General features: G+C 40.6%; 1 protein-coding gene across 10 annotated transcripts in view; it reads right to left on the minus strand.

Moving 5' to 3' along the window:
• Positions 1 to 16630, minus strand: part of DST (dystonin) — a 558535-nt gene that overhangs the window by 196563 nt on the left and 345342 nt on the right. For all 10 annotated transcript variants that reach the window (XM_004605867.3, XM_055134251.1, XM_055134257.1 and 7 more), the window contains 2 exons: positions 364 to 476; positions 166 to 272 (listed from right to left, as the gene is read on the minus strand). In XM_004605867.3, the coding sequence (XP_004605924.2) occupies positions 166 to 272; positions 364 to 476 (220 nt within the window). The remainder of the gene's footprint in view (positions 1 to 165; positions 273 to 363; positions 477 to 16630) is intronic.

The following is a 16630-nucleotide window of genomic DNA, read 5'->3' on the forward strand; positions in this document are numbered from 1 at the left end:
TGGCCCAAAAAGCAAACAAACAAAAATGCACATCCAAAACATCAGTGAGCTAATTATTACTGAATCATTATTTATATTCATTAATTTATATTCAATAATTATATTCAGTAATATAAATATTACTGAATAAGCAGTTTTAAGGATAGAGTAATCAGAAATACTTACATTTGCACCGATGCCTTCACCACCTTCTGGGACTTTGGGAAATGCATCATAGAGGGATGACACATAAGTTATTACTGATTTTTCATCAGGTGAGGAGACATCAACATCTAAAAGCAGTAGCAGAAATTATTTCAAAATTCTGAGACCTTCGGATCAGATTTTCACTTCAGTCTACAAAGAGACCACAAAACAGCTCACCTTCAGGATCAAGAAGTCTAATGACACCGATTTTTTCTGCTACATAAAATGCATGTTCTAAATTTGCAAGGTTGCTTTGAACAGCAACAGTATTCATGTCTATCAGGTCCGGCCTAGAAGGAAAAAAAAATCCACTTTATTAAGTTTTCTCACATACTAACTCAACATTACATTTCTACCAATCTATTTCCACCAATCTATTTAACATTTCTAAATATTGATGCTGGGTCTGTGCTTAATACAGAAATTTTCACCAAACGCCTATTATTTCTTCTTTCAGAAACTACTGTATACCGCAAATTAACGCAGCAAGAAAAGTTTTAAAAATTCAATAATGTAACTTACACCTACAAATTTCTCAACCGAGTTCTTTGTTCCAATCAACCTATTTCAGCTGGCCTACTCCAACAATTGCCCTCAGACCAACACAAACCTTTTTCACAGTGTTTCTCCCCAAACCTAAAAGCTAGGTTTTAAATATGTTAAAAAGTTCATCCATGATTTAATCATTCAGAAAAGATTATGATATCATGGAATAATTACACAACAGTTAGAATGACTTTTTTTCCCATAAAAATACTAGTGCATGGGGCTGGAGCGATAGCACAGTGGGTAGGGCATTTGCCTTGCACACGGCCGACCCGTGTTCAAATCCCAGCATCCCATATGGTCCCCTGAGCACCGACAGGGGTAATTCCTGAGTGCATAGCCAGGAGTGACCCCTGTGCATCGCCGGGTGTGACCCAAAAAATTAATTAATTAATTAATTAAAGCAGGCACTCAATTCAATGCCACGCACACAGCATGCTCATTCAGGATGCTCCGTTCTCATTTGTCTTCTGCCATCCTACTCTCCCTTACAGAGAGCTCTTCTGCAAAGCCTTCCAAGACTTTTTTGTTTAGTCTTCCAAACCCTTGCTTTTCTGTCTGATCCCTTCTCTCATTCTATTCCTGGGCTATCATAGTCAATTCAGCACTCAGAATAATCACATACTACAAATGCATTGTTTATTTTACATACACATCCTGTATCTTCCCAACTAGTCAACTCAATTCATTAAGAATCAAAATTGAGGGGCTGGAGCAATAGCACAGCTGATATGTGTGAACTCCCTATCTTTTCCTCTCTCATATACCAGACCTTCATCTCTTTGTATTTTGTAAGACTTAAACAATGCTTTATACCACAGATTCTTTTTTTGAAACTTTTTAATTGAATCACTGTGAGATATACATAAAGCTGTTCATAACTGATTTCAGTCATACAATATTCCAACACCCATCCCTCCACCAGTGTACATGTCTAGTTCACATATTGCCCCACCTCCCCAACTCCCCACCAATATATCAGGATCTCCTTTTGTAAACATTCGGTTGTACTACAACCTGTTGTTGGCTAAAATGTCTTTGAGCGAGGCCCCCTGTACTTCTATATAAAACTGGGCAAAAATATTGTAGCTGCAAATTTAACTCAAGACCAGAGGCTAATTAGGAAAGTTTTACTTCAAAACAAAGCTTTCCAAGAATACAAAACAAGGTAAAATCCATGAACCATCAAAAAAAAAAAAAAAGTAGCATCCACCCTGACTCCACCCCCAAATCACTAAGAACTCATTCATTAACTTCTAAGAAGATGTTTCAAACAGAAGCATCCTATGTGAATTCTTGTTTGCACGTTATAATTATCTGTGGATCTACAGAAAGAAAGAGAACAAGGACTCAGAGGTAGCATGGGGAATAAAATGTGAGAAAATTTACTACTTGGGAGATTGTTTATATGAGAAACTGAAAATATATCATTAATCTTAGAATGATTAACAATTTGTTCTCTTATTTTTATTTGATGAAAAGACATGTCTTCAAAGAAATCTAGTTACATTTTTTATAGCACATTATAGCTTCAGTAACCATGAAAAGCAGCGTCCGGGGCTGGAGCAATAGCACAGCGGGTAGGGCATTTGCCTCGCACACGCTGACCCAGGTTCGATTCCCAGCATCCCTAATGGTCCCCCAAGCACTGCCAAAAGTAATTCCTGAGTGCAGAGAGTAACCCCTGTGCATCGCTAGGTGTGACCCCCCCCCCAAAAAAAAAGCAGCGTCCTACTTATTTTCCAGGAAATTAAAAAATTCTTTAGTGTTTTTCAAATGCTACAAATATGATCCCCTAAATATAATCCTACTTTTATTATGGGAACAATAACTTCATTGACAACAATAGAGGTAAGTGACATACTCTAAAAATAACATCTTTTATTCATATAAAAGCATTCTGAAAACTCTGCCAACTTTAAGATTGCTAAAGAGGTATGTATGACAGTCTAGACAAAAACAAATATCTAAAGTTCAAAAAATTCTTTTGCTTCCAGAGTTCAACATTTTGAAGAAATAAAAAACAGCCTTTCTGTGTTTGCCAAATCTCCTGACAAGAAAGGGCATGTTGTCCTGAGAACCTGCAGTTAGCAAGGAAAGCAAACAATGAGTAATCCCAGAGAGCGTGAATAAAATCAGTGAAGAATGAAGCTTCTGATTTAGCAAATAAGACATAAAACTTCTTCAGAGTGACAGGGGTATTTCAGCACAAAAGCAGCTGTATAAAATATTGGGTTTGTATAAGTTATCTCTTTTATCATAAAATTTAACACATCCATGGGACAAACGTTTGAATAGTTTTCCTCCATTAAAAGACAGAAGTAGATGAGTTGACTTCAGGGAAATGAGTACAAAAAACAGAAAACAACAGCTGCTTAAATGCTGAAAGAGAAATAGCTTTAAAGTCTTCACCATTCTCTGCGTACAATAAGGTAGCTCCTAACTGGTCATTTCTAACCTTCCACCCTGCTTTTCCTCAGGTTCTTCCAAAAGACGCGCAGGCTTTGACCTGCCTACTCCTTCCTTCTTCAGAGTCTCCCTGAGGTAATATAGTCTTTTAAAACTACAGTTGGTGGGGAGTAGGGAGGAAAGAGGGAGGAAGGCAGTGAGGTTTTTGTTTTTTTTTTTAAAAAAAAAGCTATTTTCCACAAACAAAATTTTATCTTCATTCTAAAAATTTCATGTTTTTAAAAATTTCATGTAACAATAATCTCCCAACACTGAAGAAAGAAGACCTGGAATACCTGAATAGACCCATCAATGTTAAGGAAATTGAAACGGTAATCAAAAACCTCCCCAAAAACAAAACCCCAGGCCCAGATGGTTTCACTGGCGAATTCTTCCAAACATTTAAAGAAGACCTATTGCCTGTTTTCCTCAAACTTTTCCAGGAAATTGAAAAAACAGGAACTCTCCCAAACAGTTTCTATGAAGCACATATCTCCCTAATACCCAAAGCAAACAAAGACACCACTAAGAAAGAAAATTACAGACCAATTTCCCTGATGAACACCGATGCGAAGATCCTCAACAAAATACTAGCAAATAGGATCCAACAACTCATCAAAAAGATCATACATCACGACCAAGTGGGATTCATCCCAGGGATGCAAGGATGGTTTAACATTCGGAAATCAATCAACATAATCCAGCATATCAACAAAAGTAAAGATAAAAACCATATGATCATATCAATAGATGCAGAGAAAGCATTTGACAAGATCCAACATCCTTTCATGATGAAAACCCTCGCCAAAATGGGGTTTGGAGGAACTTTCCTCAAGATAGTCGAAGCCATCTATCACAAGCCTACGGCAAGCATTATCCTCAACGGGGAAAAACTAAGGGCCTTTCCTCTGAGATCAGGCACAAGACAAGGATGCCCACTCTCACCACTCCTCTTCAATATAGTACTGGAAGTACTTGCGATAGCTATTAGACAAGAAAAAGAGATTAAGGGCATCCAGATAGGAAGGGAAGAAATCAAACTCTCACTATTTGCAGACGACATGATACTATATCTAGAGAAGCCTAAAACCTCTACTAAGAAACTCTTAGAAACAATAGACTTATACAGTAAAGTTGCAGGCTACAAAATCAATACCCAAAAATCCATGGCCTTCATATATGCAAACAATGAGGCAGAGGAAAGGGACATGAAAAAAGCAATCCCATTCACAATCGTGCCCCAGAAAATCAGGTACCTCGGAATCAGCTTAACCAAGGAAGTAAAAGACCTTTACAAAGAAAACTACATAACGCTACTCCATGAAATCAAAGAGGACATGAGGAAATGGAAACATATACCCTGCTCGTGGATAGGGAGAATCAATGTTGTCAAAATGGCAATACTCCCTAAAGCATTATACAGATTCAATGCGATCCCTATAAGTATACCCATGACATTCTTCAAAGAAATGGATCAAGCAATCCTAAAATTCATATGGAATAACAAACGTCCAAGGATAGCTAAAACAATTCTTGGGAAAAAGATGATGGGAGGCATCACCATCCCCAACCTCAAACTTTACTACAAAGCAGTAACAATTAAAACAGCATGGTACTGGAACAAAGGCAGAGCCGTAGACCAATGGAACAGGGTGGAATATCCCTACACACAACCTCAAATGTATGACCATCTAATCTTTGATAAGGGAGCAAGAGATGTGAAGTGGAGCAAGGAAAGCCTCTTTAACAAATGGTGCTGGCACAACTGGACAAGCACATGCAAAAAAATGGGTTTAGACCTTGACCTGACACCATGCACAAAAGTCAGATCAAAATGGATTAAAGACCTCAACATTAGACCACAAACCATAAGGTACATTGAAGACAAGGTCGGCGAAACCCTCCACGATATTGAAGATAAAGGTATCTTCAAACGTGACACGGAACTAAGCAATCTAGTAAAAACAGAGATCAACAAATGGGACTACATTAAACTAAAAAGCTTCTGCACCGCAAGAGATACAGTGACCAGAATACAAAGACTACCCACAGAATGGGAAAGGATATTTACACAATACCCATCAGATAAGGGGTTGATATCAATGGTATATAAAGCACTGGTTGAACTCTACAAGAAGAAAACATCCAACCCCATCAAAAAATGGGGCGAAGAAATGAACAGAAACTTTACCAAGGAAGAAATACGAATGGCCAAAAGGCACATGAAAAAGTGCTCTGCGTCACTAATCATCAGAGAGATGCAGATCAAAACAACTTTGAGATACCACCTCACACCACAGAGACTAGCACACATCCAAAAGAACAAAAGCAACCGCTGTTGGAGAGGATGTGGGGAGAAAGGGACCCTTCTTCACTGCTGGTGGGAATGCCGACTGGTTCAGCCCTTCTGGAAAACAATATGGACGACTCTCAAAAAATTAGATATTGAATTCCCATTTGACCCAGCAATACCACTGCTGGGAATATATCCCAGAGAGGCAAAAAAGTACAATCGAAACAACATCTGCACATGTATGTTCATCGCAGCACTGTTTACAATAGCCAGAATCTGGAAAAAACCCGAATGCCCCAGAACGGATGACTGGTTGAGGAAACTTTGGTACATCTATACAATGGAATACTATGCAGCTGTTAGAAAAAAGGAGGTCAAGAATTTTGTAGTCAAGTGGATGGGCATGAAAAGTTTCATGCTGAGTGAAATGAGTCAGAAAGAGAGAGACAGACATAGAAAGATTGCACTCATCTATGGTATATAGAATAACAGAGTGGGAGACTAACACCCAAGAACTGTAGAAATAAGTACCAGGAGGTTGACTCCATGGCTTCGAGGCTGGCCTCACGTTCCGGGGAAAGGTCAACTCAGAGAAGCGATCACCAACTACATTGTAGTCGAAGGCCATGTGGGGGAAGGGAGTTGCGGGCTGAATGAGGGCTAGAGACTGAGCACAGCGGCCACTCAACACCTTTATTGCAAACCACAACAGCTAATTAGAGAGAGAAAACAGAAGGGAATGCCTTGCCACAGTGGCAGGGTGGGGTGGGGGGGAGATGGGATTGGGGTGGGTGGGAGGGACACTGGGTTTACGGGTGGTGGAGAATGGGCACTGGTGAAGGGATGGGTTCCCGAACTTTGTATGAGGGAAGTATAAGCACAAAAGTGTATAAATCTGTAACTGTACCCTCACGGTGATTCTCTAATTAAAAATAAATAAATTTAAAAAAAAAAATTTCATGTAACATTAACATGAAATTTCTCTCCTCTAGTCCATTGGACTAAGCAAAGATATGCTATACTATACTGTGTAAAAGGGAAAGACCATATTCCAATATTTTAGTTTAGAGGACTGAGCATTAATTAACTAGGCTAACTTCTCTATTTTCTGGAAACCTTTCAAAATCCTATCATGTAATCCTGTCAGTTAAAAACAACTGCACTGTAGCACTGTCAACCTGTTGTTCATCAATTGCTCGAGCGGGCACCAGTAATGTCTCCATTATGAAACTGTTGTTACTGTTTTTGGCATATCGAATACACCACGGGTAGCTTGCCAGGCTCTGCCCTGCGGGCGGGATACTCTCAGTAGCATTAAAAAGAACATGCACTAGTATTTTTTTTTTTTTTTTTTGCTTTTTGGGTGACGCCTGGCTATGCACAGGGGTTACTCCTGGCTCTGCACTCAGGAATTATCCCTGACGGTGCTCAGGGGACCATATGGGATGCTGGGAATCGAACCCGGATCAGCTGTGTGCAAGGCAAATGCCCTACCCACTGTGCTATTGCTCCAGCCCCATGCACTAGTATTTTTATGGAAAAAAAAGTCATTCTAACTGTTGTGTAATTATTCCATGATATCATAATCTTTTCTGAATGATTAAATCATGGATGAACTTTTTAACATATTTAAAACCTAGCTTTATGCCTACAAATGATTAGAAGCAGTTTACCAAAAAAGAAAATACAGAAGAGAACATAAAATTTAAATTTGAAGTATAAAACCAAAAAGATATATTAAAATTGAAAATGAGGATGAAACTTGCAAACCATTTACTTGTGGGTTTAATGCCTTTATATTTGTTCCCAAAATGTAGGGGAGAGGTACAAATGACCATTGCTGAGATACAAATAAGTTCAATTCAATTAATGTTCATCTGTCATAAAACATCTGTCAAAAACTCAATCTTAAATGTGTCTTCTTCCTATACACACATAAAAATACATGTGGGCATAACTACATGTATGTGTGTATGTAAGTATGCAAATAATACTAACATATAATTTAATATATACAAATGCACTCATACAAAGATCATCACCTATATTAACAATTAAAATTGGAGAACATCAAAATTACATCTAAAAATGCTGATAAAAACACCCCAAGGAACTTTACTGACTTGAAACCTTTATACAGTAGCTCACAAGAGAATTCTGACGTGAATTCGGAAGGTAAATACGAGTTCTATGATGTGAAACTTGGCTGGAACTATTCATAGAAGACTTCCTAAAGGCTTCCTCCTAAGTCTTCCATATCATATCATGCCAAACAACATGTTTTAAGTACAAGGAAAATAAAATAAAGTCAAAATATCTGAAGATTTCACTAATTGTAATAACATCTCTCAGAGTTCTAACCAGAGTTTCAAATGCTTATCAGACTCCACACGGAACAGGATATAATGTCCCAGTCCTCCATGGCCTAAGCAAGCACACGCCCATCTGAGATTTCCTAAGGAATTTTCTTTATGAAAACAATTCGGAAAATAAGCAGGGAGTGAAAACAAAGAAGGAATACATTTTCAATTTCTAAAAGGAAAAATTACTGCGCCTAGAGTCTCCTTTCATAGGTTCTCATAGGCCATCCTCTTCAACTTACGCTGCCAGCCAGGCGGCCATATAAAGTAAAGCATGTAACAAAATGACATTGAGAAAAAAAGAAGACACACTGATATTCAATACACACTTTGCATTCAGGGGAATGCAAAGCGATTCGCCCCTTGAAAGCCATTATGTCTTTGAAGCCTCTCCACCCTACGCAGGAGGCTGGGTAACTCATCTGGATCTTACAGAGGGGCAAACAAAAAGCTCCCGGAGGATACACATCTTGAATCAATCATAATCTGTCAAGAGACAGGAAGATTTGTATACCGAGGTGTGCCGTAGTACAAAGCCTGAGTTCGCTGCATCACTGTGATGGCATCAGAAAGTGAGAAGTAATTAAACAGTAAACTAATTAAACATCTGATATGAAGCTGACAAAAACAAGATAAAATAAAGAAGAAATTATGTGCTTGCTTCTGGTGGGACTGGTAACAATGGGCCACTCCCCAGAGAAATGCCAAACTATGCATGTATGTGCTGCCTTTCTCTGATAAAGTAAATATAAGGGCTCTTCCACTTGAGCATCTCATGAGGGCCGCCCGCCTCCTAACACACACACACACACACACACACACACACACACACACACACACACACACACACACACAATGGTCAGGAGCTGAAGGAGAGGGTAAAGAGGAGTGTGCAAAATTTGTTTACTTACTAGTGCTGAAGGTCAAACCTAGGCCCGAAACAAGCAAAGCCTGTATTTATACCACTGGGCTACAATCCTGGTCTAGCAGTTACTATGTAACTAGTTCAGAATTTCAGATCTGGGAGATGATGAGCTTTTGAATACAGGTGGTTAAAATGCTTGTACAATAACATGAATGTATGTAACACCACTGGCACTTAAAAATTATGCGGGTAAAATCAGGGTTAAATATAGCTTTCAAAATTTCTAAAAGTCAAAAGACATGGGGCGGGAATGGGTGTTAGCTTTCTACACAGCCAACCTAGGTTCGATCCCTAGCATCCTATATGGTCTCCCAAGCACCACCAGAAGTGATTCCTGAACACAGAGGCAGCAGTAATCCTTGACCATTTCTGAGTGTGGTCCCAAAATCAAAAACCAAACAAACAAACAATGAAAGTCAAAAGATAATTTTTACATATTTAAGAGAAAATAGTACACTAAGTATCTATGGGCTGGAGCAACAGCACAGCGAGTAGGGCATTTGCCTTGCAAACTGATTTTATTGGATTTTTCCGAAACTGCCCCTTCTTGAGGCTGGATGGAGCGATACAGCATAGTGGGTGGGGTGTTTGCCTTGCACACAGCCAACCCGGGTTTGATTCCTCCATCACTCTCGTAAAGCCCGGCAAGCTACCGAGAGTATCTCGCCCGCATGGCAGAGACCGGCAAGCTACCTGTGCCGTATTCGATATGCCAAAAACAGGAACAACAATCTCACAATGGAGATGTTACTGGTGCCCACTCAAGCAAATTGATAAGCAACGGGACGACAGTAATACAGTGATACAGTAAAGTATACACGACAAAAGTAGCAGGGCTTATGACTCAAGTATTCTCTGATTTGGTTCAAACTTGCTCTCTGGCTCTGAATACACATATAGACATACATACAGAAAACTTGGTCTCATTTCCCCTCTACAAAATATTAAAAACAAAAATTGCAAAACCATTTGTGTCATTAAAAGAATCATTTTTTTTTTTTTTAAAGACATCTAGGCTGGAACGACAGCACAGCTGGTAGGGCATTTGACTTGCACGCAGGCAACCCAGCTTCGATTCCCAGCATCCCATATGGTCCCCTGAGCACCACCAGAAGTAATTCCTGAGCTCAGAGCCAGGAGTAACCCCTGTGCACTGCCGGGTGTGACCACCCCCCCAAAAAAAGCCCTAGAATTTCAATTATCTCTGAGGAAGCCTCTGGAAATGGGAGGACTGGGGTGGAAAAGGGCACTGAAGGCTGCTACAGCTGTAAGGTTTGACAAACTCAGCTGATTTGCTGCTGAAGAGCCAAAAGAAAACTAAGGTCAAAGCATTTGTAAAACTAAGTGAACTGCAACTTATGCAAGTGATTTTGAAGTGTCTATTGGCACAGAATCAATAATAATGAAAATGATGCAGAGTCTCGTGAACCTCTAAAGGATTTTGAACATTTTTCCAGGAACTATGAAAACACATTAGGAGGATTACAAGAGATTAACTGATCTGATCTGAAGTCAGATGGGTAAGAAATTTAAAGTGGTAAAAGGAGCCCCACACAAATCCATTAAGGGGGCCACCATGTCTTGCAAAAAAAAAAAACAGAGCAAAGGTAGAGAGATGCTGACAGGCCAGGAGATGTTTATAAGGTCAAATCTGCAGAATTCACAACACCCGTTCTAGTAATTAGGAAGGTAGGTATGAGTAAAAATTGATACAGAGAAAGTCAAAGGAACAATCTTGAAAAACTCCATGTTTTAGGGGTCTTGTAAAGAAAGCTGAGTCAGAAAGGGAATTGAAAAGGAGCAATCAGACAAACAGGAGAAAAATCAGTAATGCAATGCAGAAATTCAAAGAAAGTGTATTTCCAGCAAAATGGTTTACAGGGTCAAATATAATTAATGTCACAGTCAACAACCAGGGCAAGATTCTTGCCAACAATGACATCAGGGAAAACTACTTTAATTAAGATTTTTTTGGGGACAGAGGTACAGCAGATAGAGTCCTGCCTTGCACGCAGCTGACCCAGGCTGGATCCTGGGCATCTCACAGGGTCCCCTGAGCACCGCCAGGAATGCCTGAACACTGCTGGTGTGGCCCCAAAACAAAAGACAAAAACAACGAACCTCAAAAACATAAGTAAGATTCTTTCGTTCAACACTGGCATGAATTTCTTTTCTTATACATATTCTAAGAAAATGGCATTGAATGAATGACATTCACAAGGGCCTGCTATACTGAGACATGAGAAAGCTCTGTAGCACTGTCTCCCATTGTTCATCGATTTGCTCGAATGGGCACCAGTAACGTCTGCATTGTGACTTGTTACTATTTTTGGCATATCAAATACGCCATAGGTAGCTTGCCAGGCTCTGCCGTGCAGGCAGGATACTCTCAGTAGCTTGCCAGGCTCTCTGAGAGGAAAGGAGGAATAGAACCCAGGTCGGCCAGATGCAAGGCAAACACCCTACCCGCTGTGCTATCCCTCTAGTCCACATGAGAAAGATGAGTCCTGAAAATTGCCCACTGGATTCCGTCACAAGTCACAAAATTACCACCCCTCAAAAACAGTATTTTTGATAGATTATAGAAACAAAAGTCAGAGTACAGTGGGTTGAAGAATAAATATGAAATATACTGATGAAAAAGGAAAGTAGAGACAATTCTTTGGCAAAAAGGTTTTGCCCTGAACATAGAGGCAGCAGTAATCCTAGAGCATTTCTGGGTGTGGCCCCCAAACCAAAAACCAAATAAACAAACAATGAAAGTCAAAAGACAATTTATACATATTGGAAACAATGAGATAAAGTGGTAATTAGGAAAAGCCTGAGGTTGTGGGAGAGGTTTTGTTGTTTGCGCAGTGGAGAGTCACCAGCTTGCAGAAGACCCCCTGAGAAACAACTGCTGAGAAGGAAAAGTTTGGCTGAACAATGATTGTGAGACCTGAGTTTATGTGAGAGCCGGGGACACAGGGGAGGCAGATAAGGGAAGAAAAGATTCCTGTTAATTGGGAGCAAAGACGACAAGGATGAATGCAAAGACTTGCATCTTTAGTTGCAAAAGGAAATTCCACCTGCTGGCCTCAATTTTCTCTGTGAACACAAGTACAGATCATGGGGCTGGAGAGCGGGAGGGAAACGGGGGTCAGGAGTGAAGGGACTGATGCTGGAACACTGTACGACTGAAACTTAATCTGAAGTAATTTTGTAATTCACTGTGATTTGACTTTTTTAAGTTTTAAAAATAAATGTAAGTAGGGTGGGAAATTAAAAAAAAATATGAGGAGGGGCTGAAGTGATAGAACAATAGATAGGGCAGTTGCCTTGCATGCAGCCGAACCGGGTTCGATTCCCAGCATCCCATATGATCCTCTGAGCACCGCCAGCAGTAATTCTTAAATGCAAAGTCAGGAGGTAACTTCTGTGCATTGCTGGGTGTGACCCAAAAAGAAAAAAGAAAAAAGTGAGGGACCCGAGTGATAGTACAGTTGGTAGGTATGCCTTGCATACAGCTGAACTGGGTTCAATCCCTAGCATTCCATCTGGTTCCCTCGAGCACCCCAGGAGTAATTCCCAAGTGAAGATCCAGAAATAACCCCTGAGCATCACCGAGTATGACCCAAAAACAAACAAACAAACAAAGAAACAAACAAACAAAAGGTAAGAAAAGCCCATGTATGGCAGCTGGAATAGAGAAGGGATCACTAAGTCAATGATGGAGGGATCACTCGAGATGGGAGATGTGTGCTGAAAGTAAACTATGGACCAAACATGATAGCCTCTCAGTATCTGTACTGCAAGCCATAATGCCCCAAAGTATAGATAGAGTATGGGGGAAATTATCTGCCACAGAGACAGAAGGAGGGTTGGGATGGGGGGAAGGGATACTGAGACATTAGTAGTGGAAGATGTGCACTGGTGGAAAGATGGGTGTTCGATCATTGTATGGCTGAAACTCAAACATGAAAGCTTTGTAACCATACCTCATGGTGAGTCAATTAAAAAATTAAAAATAAATAAATAAAAAGAAAAGCCCATGAGAGGGAGAAAAGGAGTGGAGAACATATATCCAGACTACAGGCCAAAAAACCATGTGAGGCTTGGAAATCATGAAGAAAGAGTAAGACTACGCTACCCTCCAGTGTGACTTTCGCTGGCGTGTGTCACTGCTTGGCTTACAGGCATACACAGAGCTGGGCTCATATGAAGCCCAGGCTTTGCTGGAAGTCTAGTTATGGGCTTAGTGGATGGCAAAGAAGTGGGAAAAGAAGCAAACAAACAAACAACCAAAAAAACAAAGAGGTCTCTATTTATCTAGCTGTCAAGCTAACAACTTCTGTATCCTAGGTCGCAGCTCCCTAATTTCCACATTGATCAATGAAGTCACATAAGTCAATTAACATTGTTCTTCAATGGATCATACAATAAGAAAATATGAATTAACTATGCCTCATTTATTCTGTGATGGCAGCACAGCTGCCATAACAAATTCCTAAAGATGAGTGGATTAAGTCATGTTCAGGCTTAGCATTTTCTTCCCTTTCTCATTGGCCCATAAAGCATGTCTCCTTGGTCCCCTCCCCTGGGGAGGGGGTGGGAATAAAAGGACCTGTAATATGGTCCTCCTGCTCCCCTGGCAAGTAAATGGGAACTTGCAGGAGACCCACCCACCATTTCATAACTAGGAGCAGACATTCCTTTATGTTCATATTTGGGCACGTACTGTTGAAAGAAACAAAGGCCAAGAACGCCAAGGTGGCAACCAGCCTTAAAGGTGGTTTTCCCTTTCTGCCAAACTAGACGTCTGAATTCACTGCTTACTTCAAGTATTCTTTTGCTTTTTTCAAAGTTTTATTTTTTAACAAAGTGTTTCTGTACTAAAAAGGCAGAAAGCAAAGAAAAAAGAAATAACACTATTTATAGCTAACTGTAGTTCATCACGATTGGAATCTAGCAACCACAGAAATGAAAAAATACCTAATAAATTGAGATTCTCACCTCCAAAAGAATAAATCAAGCTTCTAACAGCCTGAAAGACTTTAACAAATATAGAAAATAGTGTTGATTTTGGTAGAGAAGTGACTCCCTCTATATCTACATTTTAGTGAACTTATGAGTCATTATAAGTATGCTGTAGTGATGAAGGACTAATACCATCCCCCACCTGAAAAAAAGGGACTAGGTTAACTGGGGAGAGGGGACCAGGGAACACTCCTAGCTGCGCTCAGGAATGACTCCTGGTGGTACTTGAGGGAACCATATGTGGTGTCATGAATAGAACCCAGGTCAGCTGTATGCCAAGGCAAGCACCTTAAGCCCTGTACTATATTTCCAGCCCACGGGTCAATTATTTTTCACTTTGGCAATAAACAAACTATAGACCTTTTTCATGACAGAATAACCAAAGAATGTGAGCCCATAAATAAGTCAAAATAAGTATTAACAATAAAACAGATGAACCTCGAAAACAAAAATTAGCTGAGAACCCATGCCAGCTGCTTATGAACAGTAAGAGAAATCTGTTGGAAAACAGGGCCACAGCAGAACAGATTTCAGAGTCAAGTCCCCGGGCAGGGGTAGTCTCACGTTACCTCCAGAGATTCCCCCCACAATGGTAGCCTAGTTTGTTAAATTATGATATCACTCTGACATTTGCCTACTTCAGTCATTCTTTCTATTCCCCTCTGAATACATACACATTTAGGGAGCGAGTTTTCATGAGAGAGAGAGAGTGAGAGAGAGAGAGAAAGAGAGAGAGAAAGAGAGAGAGAGAGAGAAAGAGAGAGAGAGAGAGAGAGAGAGAGAGAGAGAGAGAGAGAGAGAGAGAGAGAGAGAGAGGTCTGTAATTTTAGACCAGCACCTACTTCAAGAGCGGAAGTAAAAGAATTGATTGCCTGATTGGAGGAGTAAATGAAAAGGTAAATTTAAATTTCTAGGGTGCAAACAAAATGGAAAGGTTGTTTGTTTGTTTTTTAAGTCTCTGTCTTGGGGACTTAGCAGGGCTAGAGGTCAGGCTCTGCCTGCTTGAGGTCCTGAGTTTGGTCACAGAAACATCAGGTAAAATCCTGGAGGCACTTAGCATCACCAGGTGGCACAGCCAGGCATGGCATGAGGACCGACCTGTTTGGCACAGTTGGGAAGTATCACTTGGACTAACCCCAGGCCTCCTGCTTGAGAGCTACCCACCACCGACCCTAAAAAAAGCTTCTTCCTCAAAGGTATCGTGGAGAGGACATAGTGAGGAGTATGCATCAGTACTGTTCTTTCAGAAAATTCAGACATATTTCTTAAAACCTTTGTCCTCTTATTCAAAAGACACATTCATACATCTGCAAAAAGATGCAGGGATCAGCTTTCTTTTAATTTAAAAGCACATAGTAACTATAAATAAAATGATATTAGATAGTTATATCCCTGTAATAGAAGAACAATGTGCATCATTAAAAAAAGATGAAATAAATATTACATAAAGACTTCCAAAAATGAGGGGGGGAAGTAAAGCAAGAAATTACATATATACTATTCTTTGTTTTTTTAAAAAAGATTAAGGTTTAGTACTATAAAGTAAGTCTGTAAATTAATCTAGAAATTAATTACAAACAGATAATTGTATGCCAATTACATCTCCCAAACCATAAGTAGAAATACCACAGGTACACTAACATACTAATAGCAGTCTCTGAATATAGACATGAATGCATTTGGCTCATTGGAGGCACATACATTATATAGGGCTTGCGAGCCCTCTGAGAAATTAAAGATACAATGTTTAGAAATTGGGTATGGTGCCACCAACAGGTCAACCTGTACCTGAGGGGTGAGTGCATTAACATCCTGATGGTGCCTTCAGGTTTCTGACACCCCAAAATTGCTGCTGTGCCTTTGGCTGGATCACAACAACTTGGGACCAAGTTTATCAAGAACTTAAATGGCCAAAAATTAGATATGTGGGAGCCATGCCCACAAACCACCTCCAGCTCAGTTATACAAGCTCATTTATTAGTCTTATTTCAGAGATACAGATAAATCTCGAAAGAGATCAAAAGCCACAGTAAATCTCAGACCCGCGCATGGCGGAACAGACTGGGGCAACTCGGAGTGGGCAGGTTGGCCTGGGCCTGCCCAAGAAGAGCCCCCAGCAGCCGCTTGCTTCCACAATCCAAAATCACTGCCATACCCCTGGCCTGACCCCACCGTCTCAGGATAAACTTCACCAAAATATAATCTGCTGAAAATTCGGGTATGCAGGTTTTGTGACTGAAATCTCCAGGCATGCACGAAGTTGGGGTGGGCTACCTCCCCCCTCTTCCCAATACATATGGAAGCACTGGCAGTCACCCCCCACAAACCAACTCTAGCACCACCCTGTGAAATCTATTACTGGCCTTGCTTCAGAGACCCATAAATAAATCTCGAAAGAGATCAAAAGCCAGAGACACAGCAGCGAGTCCCAGAAGACACCACAGAACCGGAGATCTCTCCAGGCTCCATACTGAGTCAATTTCACTGGACATCCCAGATGGAGCAGGTGCAGTCTCCCCACCTACTCCAGATGGAATCCTGGAGACCAAGAGCTTCCACGGGCAAGGCCCAGGTGTGTGGGTTCCAGGACTAAATCTCCATGCTGCATGGTGGCAGAAGCACCAGACTGTCCCTCCCCAGCTCCCCGCCCACTTGCCTGCCTGGCTGTCACACCCACAATGTGCCTCCAGGCACCATCTTAGCGCACCAATAGCCCTGGTCCAGAAATGCCCAACTGAATCCCCAAACAGATTAGTGCCCTACAGAAATGTCTCTGAAACCCAACCATTTACAACCTAGGATTCCAGAAGCATGTGGCCACGGCACCCATGATATTCAAAATGAGTAATGGACAAT

This window comes from Sorex araneus, chromosome 4, assembly GCF_027595985.1.
Source record: "Sorex araneus isolate mSorAra2 chromosome 4, mSorAra2.pri, whole genome shotgun sequence".
Lineage (NCBI taxonomy): Eukaryota > Metazoa > Chordata > Mammalia > Eulipotyphla > Soricidae > Sorex > Sorex araneus.